General features: G+C 38.4%; 1 protein-coding gene across 6 annotated transcripts in view; it reads right to left on the bottom strand.

Annotated features, from left to right (window-relative positions):
• The window catches only part of SCAF8 (SR-related CTD associated factor 8), a 242,146-nt gene extending 235,370 nt beyond the window's left edge, over window positions 1–6,776 (bottom strand). For 4 of the 6 annotated variants that reach the window (XR_012468588.1, XR_012468589.1, XM_074187902.1 and 1 more), the window contains exons 1-2: window positions 6,207–6,351; window positions 1,646–1,709 (exon numbers count right to left, since the gene is read on the bottom strand). Coding sequence is in view for 4 of the 6 variants with exons in the window: in XM_074187902.1 (XP_074044003.1) it covers window positions 1,646–1,709; window positions 6,207–6,307 (165 nt within the window). In the remaining 2 variants the exon portion in view is untranslated. Of the gene's footprint in view, window positions 1–1,645; window positions 1,710–6,206; window positions 6,352–6,622 lie in introns of those variants that run through there. The other 2 variants (XM_074187904.1, XM_074187903.1) reach the window with 2 other exon arrangements.
• Window positions 6,777–15,868: the final 9,092 nt, after the last annotated feature.

Below are 15,868 nucleotides of genomic sequence, written 5' to 3'. Positions count from 1 at the left end.
GAATCCAGATTCTCCAGACTCAACACCTGCCTCCTATTCTACTACTCCATGTTGCCTCTTTTAAAGGTTAGTATGATGAACAAACTTCTTGACAGACTTGAAAGAACTAAACTAACGTTTAAACCACACTAAAAACTAATCTAGTACTTCATTCTTCCAAACTCCTAAATCTGAAGGTCACATTAACCTTTGGATATGGGAATTGACCTTATTAACAATACCTAGTATTTTCACAGATCTTTAAGGCTTGCAAAGAGCTACATATTTTTTCAACTGATCTTAAATTTCACATGTTAATTGGAAATATCACTCATAAATACAAAATATTTCATAAAGAATTTTATATGAATGTAAGGCTTCAAAAATATCAAGTATAAATATCCTGTAATATCCAAGGTGGCTATAAAGTACAACTTTATACAATTTACCCCTTTTCATTGATTTTTATCTTAAAGCAAAATAAGTGTCTCCATACTCACATGTCCTGACTAGTATCAGCTTATCTGGTCCCTAAAGGGGACAATGATAGGCAGACTGGAGTGTCAGATTTATGCCAACACAGGCGAGTGGAAATATGCCATCAGCACCAAACAATGAAGTATTCCTATTCTGTATGAGAGTTCCTATTTACTCTGGCCCTAGAGTATTCGTTAACTCCACACAATTCTAACAAAAAAAGAATGAAAGGGAACACAATTTCAAAAATCTCACCCTTTTCATCCATATGTTAAAATTAGTAAAAACAAAAAAAAATTAGCAAAGAATGAAATTCGTTAGTGTGAATCTGAAAACTCCTCAAAATTCCACAATTCCATGTTTTCAAAGGTCACATCAAATTCAAAGGTCACATGAAATTCATTCCCTAAGTTTAAAATTATGTAGTAATACTGACAACTATCACAGAAAAAAAAAATCTATGATCATTTCCCGGCAAAATTTATAAAAATAATCAGAAGGTTCAAAACCAAGACAACAGAAACAAATGTAATCACAAGTTTGCTATTAATGAAAATTTTAATTAAACCTCTTCCTATATGAAAATGGAAATGGGCATTTATTGCTATTTTTCTCATAAGCATTTCTCATTAAGAGCATTACTGGTACAATAGGCTTTTATGTAATAAAAACAAATCAATACTTAAAACAACTCTTTAAAGTAAACCAGAAAGGGACAATTTGATGATTAATAAATATTTTCCCCATCCCTTCATTGGATTTTGAGTTTCACCAGTATTGGATAAATATATTACTGAAATGAATTTCAATAAGAACTTTATGACAACTTGGCAGACTTTCAACAAAGCTAAGATATATATTAATATTGAAGATCAAACAACTAAATGAACAGTAAAGCTATGCTATGGGACAGAATGTAAGTAGAAAGAACTAGTATTTATAAATATTCACATTACTATTAAGTAACAATACTCTTCCTGTATTTAGCCCATTAAAAAAAAAAGAAAGAAAGAAACTACACAATAAATTTCCTGGATATCCTCCCCTCAACTTGTTATATTCAAGTGATAAAAGTTATAGTCTTCCATTTCCCAACTATGGCCCATATAAGTAAAGTACCATCTTACTACTAGTTCTAAACCCAACATTTTCCATATGGTCTGCCTTATGTGGGTTGCATTGGTCTTACTATGCTTCTCGTGTCCATGCTGCTGGAAAAAGCAGTCTGTACAAGCAGGAGTAGAGGCACAATCCTGAGAGAGAGGAGCAGAGAAAGATGTTGAGAAAATAAACCTACAAAATGGCCTTACTTAGGAGTTCAGAGGGCTCAGTCAAAATTCAAGGTCATAGCCATATGAGCTAGAAACAAACCCAATGGCAACTAGTTCTACAAAGAGAAATCTAAAATTGTCAAAAGCAACATCATTACTCATTCTCAAACAATATAGAGGTTCTCCCCTTAATCCCTCCTCCCAAAAGAGACTAAAAATGGACAGTTTTGGAACAATTAGTGAATGGTAGAGTTAATCAAACATTCTGCTAAGAATTACCATGTATCATATTTGAATTACCATTTTTCAGAATTTTAGAATGCAATAAAATATACTTAATTGAATTAGAGTGAACACAATTTAATCTTTTTCATGACTAAAGTGACAATTAAGGATCTTTTGCTAACATTTTTATTATAGCATGGCAGAATTGATTTCTGGTTGATAGAACATAAAAAAAATTATATTCCACATAAAATTTTATGCTGGGGGGGGGGAACAACCAAGGGAAAAGTTCTGACCAACCAAAAAAGAATGTATTAAAATCTGGAATACAACAAAATTCTGTTTTGTGTAACCATCAATAAAATGGAATCTATATATCCTAATTTCAGAAAAGCAAAATTACCTCAGAAATTCTTTCCCACCTAACATCAGGAATTCTTTTAACTTCCAGTTTCAAAATCCTATACACCCTTCATCTTCTATATAGTTCAATAAAAATTAGAATTGACTAAGATACAGAATTCACAAAGAAATATTGAATTAAGTATATGTCTGAATCAAAGAGTTTTATGATTAGAAGGATCAAAACATCTAATTTTTCATTTTGTAAATGAGAAAAATGCCCAAAGAAACATTGTGACTTAAAATTACACAGCTAGGAGTGGGATATGATTTTTTTGACCCCAAACCTAATTCTTCTTAGATCACACAGCAAATATAGAACTTTGTTTAAAGAAGTTTTGGTTTAACCTGCAGCAAACTAGAAAATCCATACAATGGAATCATTACAATCCCATATATTTAAATAAACAAGACAAGGGGGAAAAAGGTGATGGACATGCAGTAGACTCATGAACTATCATAAAATTAAGAAAAAAATGAAACATAACTTCAAAATGTCATTATTTCTCTGATTACATATATATATATATATATATATATATATATATATATATGCTGCATATAAATTATAAATTTCATGTTCCCTTGCAGGTAAATTCATGGTTGTTGCCTAGTTCTATCATTTTATGACAACTACCTCCTGCAAAGCCAAATGTAAATGCTGTGGGGCCCTGGGAAAAATACCCAAATTAAAGTCACAGTGCAGACTCTGTTTATGGAACTGTAGATAGGTTATACTTTGGGAATAGCTGTGAAGATACAGACAGCAGGACAGTGGGAAGTGCAATGGAAATATCATATGGCATGCTGATTTTGGAGTTCTTAGGACTGAAAAGTAACTATGATATGAAGTTGTCTTCCTAATTTAAAAGGTCCTAAAAGAAGGAATCCTGAGAGCTTAAGGGATCCAAAGAATATGTAGGATCCTTAGTTTGTCTTTCTGATTACAACAAAAGCAAATATAAAACCAACTTCCAGCTCTTCTAAAATGTTTCCTATCTTATGGAAACCCAGATATCTTACACCTCAACCAAGTCAGCACAATTCAGTACACTCAAAGCAGTGAGAGAAATGAGGAATTAAAACAGCAAAAGATAAACTAGATGTAACTGAGCACATGCTACATTAGAAATTCTCCTGGGAACAAAAACTAACAACTAGCTGGCTTAAAGCTCTAATATTGGAAGAAGTCAAGGATCTGACTAAACCCTGTTCAATTAGTATTACTTCATTTTGCGTTTATTTTTAGTGTATAATACTTCAAAGTAGCCAAAGTTGTTTCACATATATACTAAGTATTCTCCCAAAATACTAAGAAGTGAAAGGCAAGTATCATGCCTTTTTCTTTCACATACTTGCACCAAGTCAGTGCTACAGTTAGTGTTTATATGTGTATGTATACAAATGCAAACTGTATAGATGAATACAAATACACATATGTATATACACACATATAGCCATGTTACATCATCAGTAATCAGTGAGTCTTCAGAAACCATAAATTCAAGTGGTCCTATATGTGAAATACAAGCCTATGTCTACAGATAATTTCTTCATCCCACCACCATAAGAACCTCTCCTAAATACACACACACACACACACACACACACACACCCTACCCCCACACAGCAACTGTTACAGTGGCTTAACAGGATTGCCTAGAGACTTACCTAAAGCATTTTGACCCTACTTCACTTGGGAGAGGACTGGGGAGACTGAGCTTTATCAGATGGTAAATAATAGTATTTTAATTTAGCTCAAGGCTACCTAGCCTCATAGGCAATGATCAATAAAACGTTGGTCCTCAATTTCATTTAAACTCAGAATAAACAGGAGTTTAACAAGTGGCTCAATAAGAATGGATGGCCTATTACCAGATGTGTTATTAGTAATTTATGCTTCTTATTTCAAAAGAAAATATGTTCCTAGTTTGTCAGCCACTAAAAAAGTTAGGAAGCAATGTTTTTCTTTTTTTTAACTTTTATTTTATTTCATCTATAGCACTAGAAGCTCAAAATTTCCATCAAATTTATAGACTAGTGTATACCTAGAGATAAAATTCTGACTTCTAAGTTTCTGCATGTTACACTGTCGACTACATTTCTTTCACCAAAACTTGACTGAAGTCATAAAATTTAGTAGAATATAGAAAACTTACTAAGGTCTCAGTTTAAAGGGAAATTCCCAATAAACAGATGTTTTCTAAAGTGACATTTCTTTATTTATATTTTTTAAAATAAATCTAAAATGTTCACTGTTGAGTAATTATCACTGACATTTCTTAAAAAATTTATGTAACAACATGACAAATTTTATTTCACAGTGAACTTTATCATATATCAATAAAAGTTCATAGAAACAGCATTCAAGTTCAAAGTATAACAGTAGTACTTATAATTTCCTATACATAATTTCCTAATTACAATTTCATAAACATAAATATTTTCAGGTTTGTAATTTCCTATAAAACATAAAATATTTTTAGATTTATAACACTTCCTCAATTTGAGTCTGATACATTTTTATTCTTAATTTTAAAATTCATCCAGATTCAATTTTACTTTTAGTTGTAAAGAAAAATTAAAATATCTTGTTACAAAACAACTACACACTGTGGGAGATGCTTTGAACTCCTTGGGAAAAAAGTATTCTACAGAGATCAAAAGTCTTGGGACTGTTTACTGCTATACTAAAAGCTTATGCTATCTCTGTGTCCTTTAAAAATGTTTTAAAGGTCTCTATTTTTGATTTATCTTCATATGGAATACAAACTAGTTAAACTATTAGGTAAAAAAACTCAACGTATACAAGTAGAACTGTCACTTAAAATGTTTTGAGGGAGCATGAATTGGCAATTGTTTGATCACTTTTATCCTATCTGGATGAAAAATAAGTGAAATGGTTTCAGTATGTTTTTTTTTCCCCATGTTCTATACAGTAATGGAAAAACTGTTTAAAGCTGCTATTTCTTCTCTCAAAGTATGCTAAAATATTAATAACAGTATATACTATCTATAAAGAACTTTAAGGCTTTTTTATAATACTATCCAGTTGTCAACTCTAACTTTTAGAATCTAGAAGTAGGTGTTCATACTAGATAATCATGAATCTGGAATACTTAAATACTTAAATAGAAAATACTCAAAGTCTTCTGCATTTAATAACATTTTTTAATTTCCTCTAGTCAATAAGTATAAATTCTGCCAAACTGTCAATTACTGATTCAGTACTTTGCACATACTAAGTATTTAATAAGTACTCGCTGATTTGAAATAAAGATAATTTACTAAGAGAAGCTTTTCCCCTATAATTCCATTATACTTTGTCCTACTATGGACAATTCTGTTAAGAATAATTTTTGGTGAAGAGTTATCCAAGCTCATTTTTGGTCTGCTTTCCCAAAAGCACATTTTCTTCCCCATACCAAATGAGAAACGTTCATCATTTTTGGTGAAGAGTTATCCAAATTCATTTTTGGTCTACTTTCCCAAAAGCACATTTTCGTCCCCATACCAAATGAGAAACGTTCATCGTTTTTGGTGAAGAGTTATCCAAGCTCATTTTTGGTCTGCTTTCCCAAAAGCACATTTTCGTCCCCATACCAAATGAGAAACGTTCATCATTTTTGGTGAAGAGTTATCCAAATTCATTTTTGGTCTGCTTTCCCAAAAGCACATTTTCGTCCCAATACAAATGAGAAACGTTCATCACTTTTGGTTTTTTCCCAGTACCAAATGAGAAACGTTCAAAAAAAAAAGAAGGGAGAAAACAATGGAATACACTAAAGCTGTAAGGGGGAATGTTACTTATGGCTAAAACAAGAAAACCCAGAGTAAGCTCAGCGAACACACAGGTCAGCAGCAGCGTTGGGAGGCAGGCCCCTGGCAGCGGGCGCCCGGAGGCGGCGAGGCGCGGGCTGCGTTAGGCCGCCTGACAAAGCCCCGGTTTCCATGGGCACACGGGCAGCGAAAACTTGAGGCGGCACCCTTTCGCTCTGCCCCCCGCGCGCGCCCCCCGCCGGGCGCCCCCCGCACGCGCGCGCCCCCCGCCGGGCCCGGCGCGGCTCCCCGTTGGCGTGCCGGGGGGCGCGTGCGCGCGTGCGGGGCGCGCCGAGGGGCCGCGGCCTGCGGGGCCCCCGCGCCCCGGGGCCCGGACGTTGCCTAGCCGACGGCATCCCGGCGCCGGCCCCGGGCTCGTGGGCCCCGGCCCCGGCCCCGGCCCCGCGCCCCGCCGCCCTTTCCCGCCGGGGGCCGCCCGCCATACGTACTTCGCTGTTGAAGGTCTTGACGGCCTCCATGTTGTCGGCGCCCGGGCCCCGCGCCCGGCGGCGGAAGGGGCGGCGGCGGCGGCCCGGAGAGGGCCGGGAGCGGGCGGGGGAGGGGCGGCTCCCTCAGGGCCGGCGAGGCCCGGGCATGGCCGCCGGGACGAGCGCGGCTGCGGGCCGGGGGAGGGGCCGGCCGCCTGGCCGCGGCGCTCCTCCGCCCCGCGCCCGGCCTCGGGCCTCCACCCTCGGCGCCCTGCGGCTCCCGCACCCTGCTCCGGCTCCCGCTTCTCCTCCCCGCCGCTCGGGACGCGGGGACCGGCCACGGGCGGCGGCGGCGGCTCCGGGGGAGGAGGCAGAGGCGGCGGCGGCGGCGGCGGCGACGGCAGCTGCGGCGGCCAATATGGCGGACGCGATCTGGCAGCGCAGGTCGGAGAGCGGCGGCGGCGGCGGCGAGCGCGCCCCCTGGCGGCGGGACGGCCGCCCCTCGCAAAAGGCCGGGAAGGTGGCTGGGAGAAGCGGGCGGTGGGGGAGGGGGCGAGGAATCATAGATGTCTGCGCGGGCGGGCCAGAGCGCCCCGCGCCCCCCCCGCCGGGAGGCGGCCCCTGCCGGCCGCGGCGCGGCAGCGCAGGCCCGGCTCGGCGCGGCCCGGAGGCCTCGGCCTCGGAGGGGCGCCCCGGATCCCGGAAACGCGGCCACCACCGACCGACGGGGGGGGGAGGGGAGCGGGAAGCCGGGTAATGAGCCGTGGATGCAGCCATTCGCCGGAAATGCTTGAATTTGGCCTTGACCCTCCGGGCCCGTTCCCGGAAGAGCATGTCAGTTTCTGGCCAATGACTGGACCCGCAGGCACGTGCGGAGGGAGCTGGGACCCGCGGAGACCCCGGGGAGCCGGGCGGGCCCGCAGCGCCGCCGACAACGGGCCCCGGGAGCCCCGGCACAGCGCACGGCTGCTTCTGGGCCCGCTACGCAGGACACGCGCAATGGAACGTGATGCAGCGTGTACCATAATGTAACATCACCCGTCAGAAAGGAAAATCGGCCCTTTAAAATGTTTTCTATAATTTGTATAACTATACATAACTCTTTATAATAATATACTATTTATGTAATAAACCCATTACGGGTTAACTTATCTATCATTGTTTTTAAATAACTTATGGAGTGGCTAGATGGCACCGTGGATAGAGCAACGCTCCCTGGAGTCAGGACCTGAGTTTAAACGTGGCCGCAGACACCTAGTTTGTGCGGCCTTGGGCAAGCCACTTAACCCCATTGCCTTGCAAAAACTAAAAAAAAAAAAAAAAAATCAAACTACCAAAAAAATAACTATTATGGATGGCTAGGTGGGGCAGTAGATAGAGCACCACCCTGGAATCCAGAGTACCTGAGTTCAAATCCTGTCCCAGACACTTAATAATGACCTAGCTGTGTGGCCTTGGGCAAGCCACTTAACCCCATTGCCTTGCAAAAACTAAAAAAAAAAAATCAAATTATCAAAAATAACTATTATGGGGCGCCCAGCCCTGGAATCAAGAGTACTTGAGTTCAAATGAGACTTCAGACACTTAAGAATTTACCTAGCTGTGTGACCTTGGGCAAGCCACTTAACCCCATTGCCTTGCAAAAACTAAAAAAAAAAAATATCCAAAGACAAAATTTAGTGAAAATAGTGGCATTGTTTTAGGTATTTTTATTTGCAAATCTTTTTAATGTCTGGTTTAATAGAAGATAATTGAATTCTCATCTGCTTCTGTATTCAGTCTTGTGATATGTTGGTTTTGGTAGATATATACAAAGAAAATCTGGCCTCAAACATGTATAGTTGGAAAATGGAAAAGTATTTTAATAGGCAAATAACATCTTAGTATTATTTTGAAAATAGTGTTGAGGGGCAGCTGCGTGCCACAGTGGATAGAGCACCAGCCCTGGAGTCAGGAGTACCTGAGCTCAAATCCAGCCTCAGACATTGAATAATTACTTAGCGGTGTGGCCTTGGGCAAGCCACTTAACCCCATTTGCCTTGCAAAAAACTAAAAAAAAAAAACTGTTGACCTGACCTTGTGAATCATCTGAAAGGATCTCAGGGATCCCTAGTGTTCTTCAGATTATGAAAATTGTCAGTCTAGACTTGGCATACAGTGAGTGTCACATGAGTATCACACCAGTGGGTGTCAGGTCAGAAACAAAAGTGAATCAGTTTAGTTCTCAAGAAGCTTATATTCTGATGAGACCACATGTACATATGTAAGCATATAAAGATTATATATATCTAAGGTTTGATAACACTTGCCTTTGGTGCCTTACCTGGATTCTATTTGTATTAAATTTTGATTGATTTAATTCAAAAGTTTTTGCGCTAATAGTCTGGGTTAATTTGCACAGCAATCTGGTAAATTGTTATTGCTGTTGTCCAGTTGAGTCTGCTCTTTGCCACCCCTTGCATTTTCTGGCAAAGATCCTGGAGTGGTTTGCTATTTCCTTCTCCAGCTCATTTTTATAGATGAGAAAACTGAAGTAAACAAGGTTAAGTGACTTGCCCAAGGTCACACAACTAGTTAGTGTCTGAAGCCTGATTTGAGGGAAGGAAGAGTCTTCCTGTCTTCAAGCCCAACACTTTGACCCCTTCACCACCTAGCCACCTAAACAAAGTGTCACTTATATAAGTTGAAAGGAAATTGTGTTGCAATAGGAGCAAGGAAGACTGGGGGGGGGGGGGGGGGGGCGGGGAAGGGGTAAGAACTGCATTTACTTCTTGAAGGAAGTCAATGAAAACCTGACCTTTGGAGGAGCAAATTGACCAGCCCTCTGAGGGCTTCTAAGATTAATCCCTGGAAACAGTTTGCTGTCAAGAGTTCAAGAGTTAGGTAAAAACTAACAGACTGCCTTCTGGGAGGGGGGGGGGGATCGAGATTGGGGAGAAATTGTAAAATTCAAAATAAATAAATTTGAAAAATTAAAAAAAAGAGCTCGAGTTAGAATTTAGTCCAAGTTAGGAGGCTTTATGGAGTGTCAGTCTATCAACAAATATTTTTCAAGGCTTAGTATGTGGGATGGGGGAGTGAGGAAGGGATCACTTTTCAAGGTATAGATTCCAGGGATGAAATGATCTTCCAGAGGTTTACAACAGGCAGCCTGGTGAGAATTGAAGTACAGTTCCTATAGAGAGCAAAAAAACAAAGGGTTTTTTTTTGTCTTTTCCATCCATCTTCCCATCAGCCATTGTATTTTGGAGCAAAACTGTTTGACCAACAGGAGATAATACTTTCAGAAGATCAGACACATTCTCCACACAGATATGGACACTGCAATGCAATGTTCATACAGCTTCAAGGAATGGAACCTCTAGCAACAGGGAGCTCACTATGGACTCAAGAATGCTAGTAGTGGCAGTCTAAAGTTGAGTTGTAGAGAGATAAGTAGATGTTGAAAGCTCAACTAAGTGAACCCCCAGCTGAGGACCTGGGAGGGGAAGAGTCCATAAATAGACTCCATTAGGATAAAAGAGCATTTTAACATTTACTAGAATTGTGTTAACCTTGGCTGTACCAAGCCTGGAGTCAAGAAGACCTGAGTTCAAATGTAGATTCTGATAACTTATGGTGACAATATTTGTAGCAGCCATTTTTACTGTGCTGTCTTAGTAAATGTCTCTGCTAAGAACAAATTTTATCTACTTGGATCAAAATGTTATGACTACTAACAAGAAAGCACACTAGTCATGAGTTAAAGAAGTAGTTTGGACTCACAGGATATCCTAAAAATCTTTAAGATTTGCATCTACTCTCTGGAAGGCAAGTTGTGGGGAATTAACCTAGGCTATAGATCCTACAATAGCATTTAGAATAAAGATCACCTGATCTAATCCATTCATTTTAGTGAGGAAACTGAGAACTTAGATAACTAAGTATCTAGACCGAGTTCATACAGTTAATTGCTGGCAGATCTGAAAGTCGATTCAAATAAACATTTATTAAGCCTCCTCCTGTAACAGGAGGTTGGTATCTTTGCAAAACTCAAAAATGAGAGCTGGGGATCCAACGATGGCTCCTAAGATTCATCCTTGGACTAGTAAGGTCTCATCAGCACCTACTAGAACCCAAATCTCTCAATTTAAGGTTCAGCTTACTCTCTATTATGAATTGCTAGTTTTATGGTTTCTGTCAAGTCTTTCCTTGATAATGCCCCAAAGGAAGCAACACTATTATTGAAAACTTGATTCACTAATTCATTAAATTCTTTTTTTTTAATTTCTTATAGTCCCTGACCATAGATAAATTCCCTGGTAAAGGTTTTCTCCAAACTGGACAAAATCTAAACATTCCATAGTTTTTTCATACTTGATTAAGAAGATAGAGAAGCAAGATATGGTAGTATAGAGCTGGCAACAACTAATATATAATAGAATATGAAAGGTTGAGCAGGTGCTTTCTATTGTTCTACCCAGAGACAGATAATTATGCCATAAGAAAGTTAATTTCCCTGTAGTTCCTCAAAATAGCAATATCTAGTCTAAACATAGCCCTATGCATTAATGTCAAGATCTAGAAGTACAACATTAAAAAGATAGGCCTAGAATCCTGTTTCCATAGTACTCTCTTCTCAAAAAATCCTCCTGAGTCCCACCTAATCAATCAGAAGTGAAGAAGTTGAGGATCTAACAGGATAGAGGTTAGTTCAATTTAATTTGGACTACATCGCCTGTTTCCATCTCTGAGATTATATCTAATATTCAATTACTCTTTACTATTTGTCCCACATAAATATATATATTGGGGTATTTGTCCCATATAGGAGCATTGGATTTGTAGGAAGAGAATTTAGGTCAATCTTACAGGTTCTATTTACTGCCTGTATAACATTGGACCAAACATTTCATCTCTCTGGATCTTTCCTCAGCTGTAAAATGAAGTTGTAGTTGTTCTTTACAGTTCCTTCAAATTCTAAGTGTGTAATCCTATCAAACAAAAGCACAAAACACATATCAAGGAGTTTTCTAACTGGGAAGAGAGAGAGGGTTCTAGTATGGATGAGGAGAGGTGAAAAGCAAAGCAAAAAATGCTTTATATAATACAGTGCTAAGAAGTAGTGGGTGTCCTGAGTTTGGAGTCAGGAGGGCAAGTTAAAATCCCATCTTTTTTGAATATCAGAATTCTAAAACTAAAAAAAGCCTCAAAGACTATACTTCTTCATTTTATACCTGAGTAAACTTAGGGCCAAGAATAAGTAACTTATTTGCCCCAAGTCACACAAGTCCTCAGACTACAGAACCAGCATTCTTTTCACTCACAGTGACTTTGATATTAGCTGTGTGTCATTAATAAGTAATTTTAACCTCTGTGTATTCCAGTCAAATCCCTAGAATTTCAACTGTCTTCTCTATTCAGACAATTCCCAGTTCTTTATATGCAGCCCTCATCTCCTGAGCTCTGTTCTCACAGCATCAACATTGTCTCTTTGATGTGTTGATCTGGATGTTCCAGAGACATTTCAAAATCAACACATCCAAAACAGAACTCATTTTCTCCTACCCTACTCAGTCCTTCCCTTTTCCCCAACATTTTTATTACTGTAGAGTATCCCATTCCTCTCTCAGTCACACAGATTCATAATTTTGGTGCCTTTCTTAATTCCTTAATTGTCCCCACACTACATATGTAATCTGGTATCAAATCTTGTAATTTTTACCTTCACAATATCTCTCCTTTAATTAGGTCCTCTTTTCTCTATTCACATGACTATACCCTTGTACAGACTCTCTAGTAGCCTTCTAGTTGGCCTCTCTGCCTCAAGTCCCTTTCCCCACCAATCCATCTTTCACTTAGCTGCCAAAGTAATTTTTCTTAAAGTACAGATCTGACATGTCACCCTCTTACTCAATAAATTCCATTTGTTCCCATTACTTTCAAGATCAAATATAAAATATTCTGTTTACCATTTAAATCCCCCCCCCATAACCAGCCCCTAACCACATTTCCAATTTCTTTAATCTTTACTCCATTCCATGCACTTTACAATCCAACCACAATGGCCTGTTTCCAGAACATTCCCCCTTATTTGTCCATTCATACTCCTTGGATACTCTCCCTCCTTACCTCCACTTTCTGACTTCCTTAACTTCCTTCAGGACTCAACTCAAAAGTCAATTATCTGTAGAAGGCCTTTCCTGATCCTCCTGTTACTTGTCCCTTCTCTCCTTTTCCCTTCCAAATATCTTGTTTTTATTTTGTATATAAATAACTGCTTTTAGATTGTCTCTCTCTCAAAAAGTAGGTATGTTGTTTTTTTGCCTTTCTTTGAATTTCCAGTGTTTAACACAATTCTCGGCAAATAACCTCTAAATAAATGTTTACTGATTTATTGTCTACTCAATCATAGGGTACAAATGAAGCAGCAAAAAATGTCCCTTTCTAACAATGTCACAAATTTTTCCAGTATTGTAGAAAACAAGTACAAGAGAAATTCAGAAAGAAGAATATATTTTGGTGTTAGAATAGTCAAAAAGAAAAGGCTTTGTGGGGGAAATTGCGGAAAGTGGATTTGAAACTTGAGAATTTAGATTTGAAAGGGCAGCTAGGTGCCTGGGTTAGATCACTGGCCTTGGAGTCATGAGGACCTGAGTTCAAATCCAGCCTCTACATTTGACACCACTTCTAATCTGTGTGACTCTGAGGAAAGTCAATCTCAATTACCTTGCCCCCCCCCCCAAAAAAAAAGGATTGAGATTTGAGGGAGGCAAAGTAGATATTTTTAAATCAGAATCCTTTCATCAAAGAGAATTGTATGTGTTTTTTTAAACAAAGTCAAAAGAGAGGTATACACCATTTGCTGAAATCTGCAAAAGGGTCTCTCTCTGTACTTTATAACAATGGAATATGACAGTCAGAAAAGCTAACGTGATATTAGCCTATATTAAGAGAAGCAAAATATACAAGTCTTTGGAGGTAATTATTTCTGCTATAATCTTCCCTGATTGGACTACATATTAACTATTGTTCTGAGTTCTGGTGTCTTTTTTTTAGGAAAGAGGTTGATAAGCTGTAGGACATCAATAAGAGATAACTTAGAATGATGAAGCCTATGGAAAAGTATGCCATTAAAGAAGCTTGGAGAAGAGACATAAAGGGGACATAACCATCTTCAGGTATTTAAAGGATTGCCACATGGAAAATGGAGTAGACTTGTTTTGCTTGGTCACCAGAGGGTAGAACAGAGACACAATTTTAAGCTTTTTGTGAGAAAAAAAACAACAAAAAACAAACTTTTTAATGAGTCTACTTCATTGAAAGGTGGTTCACTGGAGGTCTCTAAAAGCAAAGCATAAACTATTAGTATTATTATTTCCTGAAACTAAAGAAATTTCTTCTCTCTCTCTCTCAATCTGTCACACACACACACACACACACACACACACACACACACAGACACACAGACACACACCTTCCTTTATGTATTCCCAAAGTACTTTGTAGTTCTGAAGCTCTCATAACAGTCTGCCTTTTATTATATTTGAATGAATAAAATATTAAGTGCTTCCTATTTGCAAAGCACCATGTTGAGTTCTGGGGAATACAAATAATAAAGTTAGATATCTTATCCAATAGATTGTAAATTCCTTGAGATAAGGGAAAATGTCCTATTTATTTTTTGTATTCCCCACCCTCAGTGTCTAACACCCCATCATATGCTACACTGTTGTTATTCCTTTAGGGACAGGAATTATCATTTTTCATTTTTAAATCTCTAGTGCCTTCTCTATAATAGCCACTTAACAAATGTTTATTTTCAATTGAACTATTCCTTAATTGACAATCACCCATTTTTTAAGTGGGAAGTTGTGACACAAAGTCCTTGTTACATAATGTTAGATTAGATATCATCTAATGCACTGCCTCAGGTTACACATAGGAAACTGAGGTGAGGTAACTTGCTTCAAGTCATGCAGGAAGTTAGTGGCCCTGCTCAACCTAGAACCTTACTTGTTCTCATTCTCCTCCTGTTGTTCTTTCCACTCTGGGAGGTTCCCTTCCAACAGAAGCAAAACTGAAGCAAGTTCGTTCACGATTACCTTAATTAAGATGATAAAAGTAAAATAACCACAGAGGAAAAATACAAACAGCATTCAAATTTATCTGATTCTGCATCAAAAAATAATTCAGAATAGCAAATTTTGAGTTATGTCCTACAAAAGTCAAGTGAAATCACACAGAGTCTTTAAATTTTCATTAGTATGTTCACATGTTACTTGTCTTTATTGATATGCTTAATAAAGTATGCTAAGCCAAAGAACAAAATAAAGAGGACTATTTATAACCTCTCCAGTTAGTTATACTTGAACTAAAAATGAATCACTTTGTACACTACTAACATCTTCAAGATAAAAATATGAAAAGACAAATTTGCAGCAAAATTTTTACACCTTTTTTTTCCTTCTTTATGGGGAGGAGGGAGATGGGGGAAGAGAAGTTGCTTGTAGTACTTTTTGAATTTGAAAATGGAAACTCCTGTATTTCATACATAGGGAAAAAACACAATGATTTTCCCAATTCACATAAATCAGTAAAGATAAGTTTCAAAAAAAACTAACATTTACTGAGCATCCATTATTTATGCCTTGAACTATATATATATATATATATATATATATATAATTTTCACAAAAAGAAAAGAATGTGTTTTCTCTAGGAGATTACTCCCAACTAGACATAGCAAACAATAGGAAACTTGAGTAGCCAAACCAGAATACAAAAAGTGTTTTTATTAAATATAGAAGACATACTCTGCATATTGTCTTTTCTTATAAATTCACGTCACTCTTAAAACTTGTACTCTAACCAACATAGCAAACTTGCACAATTACTATAACAGTAATGATGATAGTAAAATATTGTTAGAAGGAAGATGGATTTTTTTAAAGATTTTATTTATTTTGAGTTTTACAATTTTTCCCCTAATCTTACTTCCCTCCCCCCACCCCCCCAGAGAAGGCAATTTGCCAGTCTTTACATTGTTTCCAGGTATACATTGATCCAAATTGAATGTGACAAGAAAAAAATCATATCCTTAAGGAAGAAACAAAGTATAAGAGATAACAAGATCAGACAACAAGATAACAGGTTTTTTTTTCTAAAGTAAAGATAATAGTCCTTGGTCTTTGTTCAAACCTGCACAATTCCTCCACAGATGGTATTCTCCATTGCAGAGAGGCCCAAATTGTCCCTGATTGTTGCACTGATGGAATGAGCAAGTCC

The sequence above is a fragment of the Macrotis lagotis genome, chromosome 5 (genome assembly GCF_037893015.1).
Source record: "Macrotis lagotis isolate mMagLag1 chromosome 5, bilby.v1.9.chrom.fasta, whole genome shotgun sequence".
In the NCBI taxonomy this organism is placed as follows: domain Eukaryota; kingdom Metazoa; phylum Chordata; class Mammalia; order Peramelemorphia; family Peramelidae; genus Macrotis; species Macrotis lagotis.
Note: the sequence above shows the minus strand (reverse complement) of the source record. Positions and strands in the feature narration are given on the sequence as shown.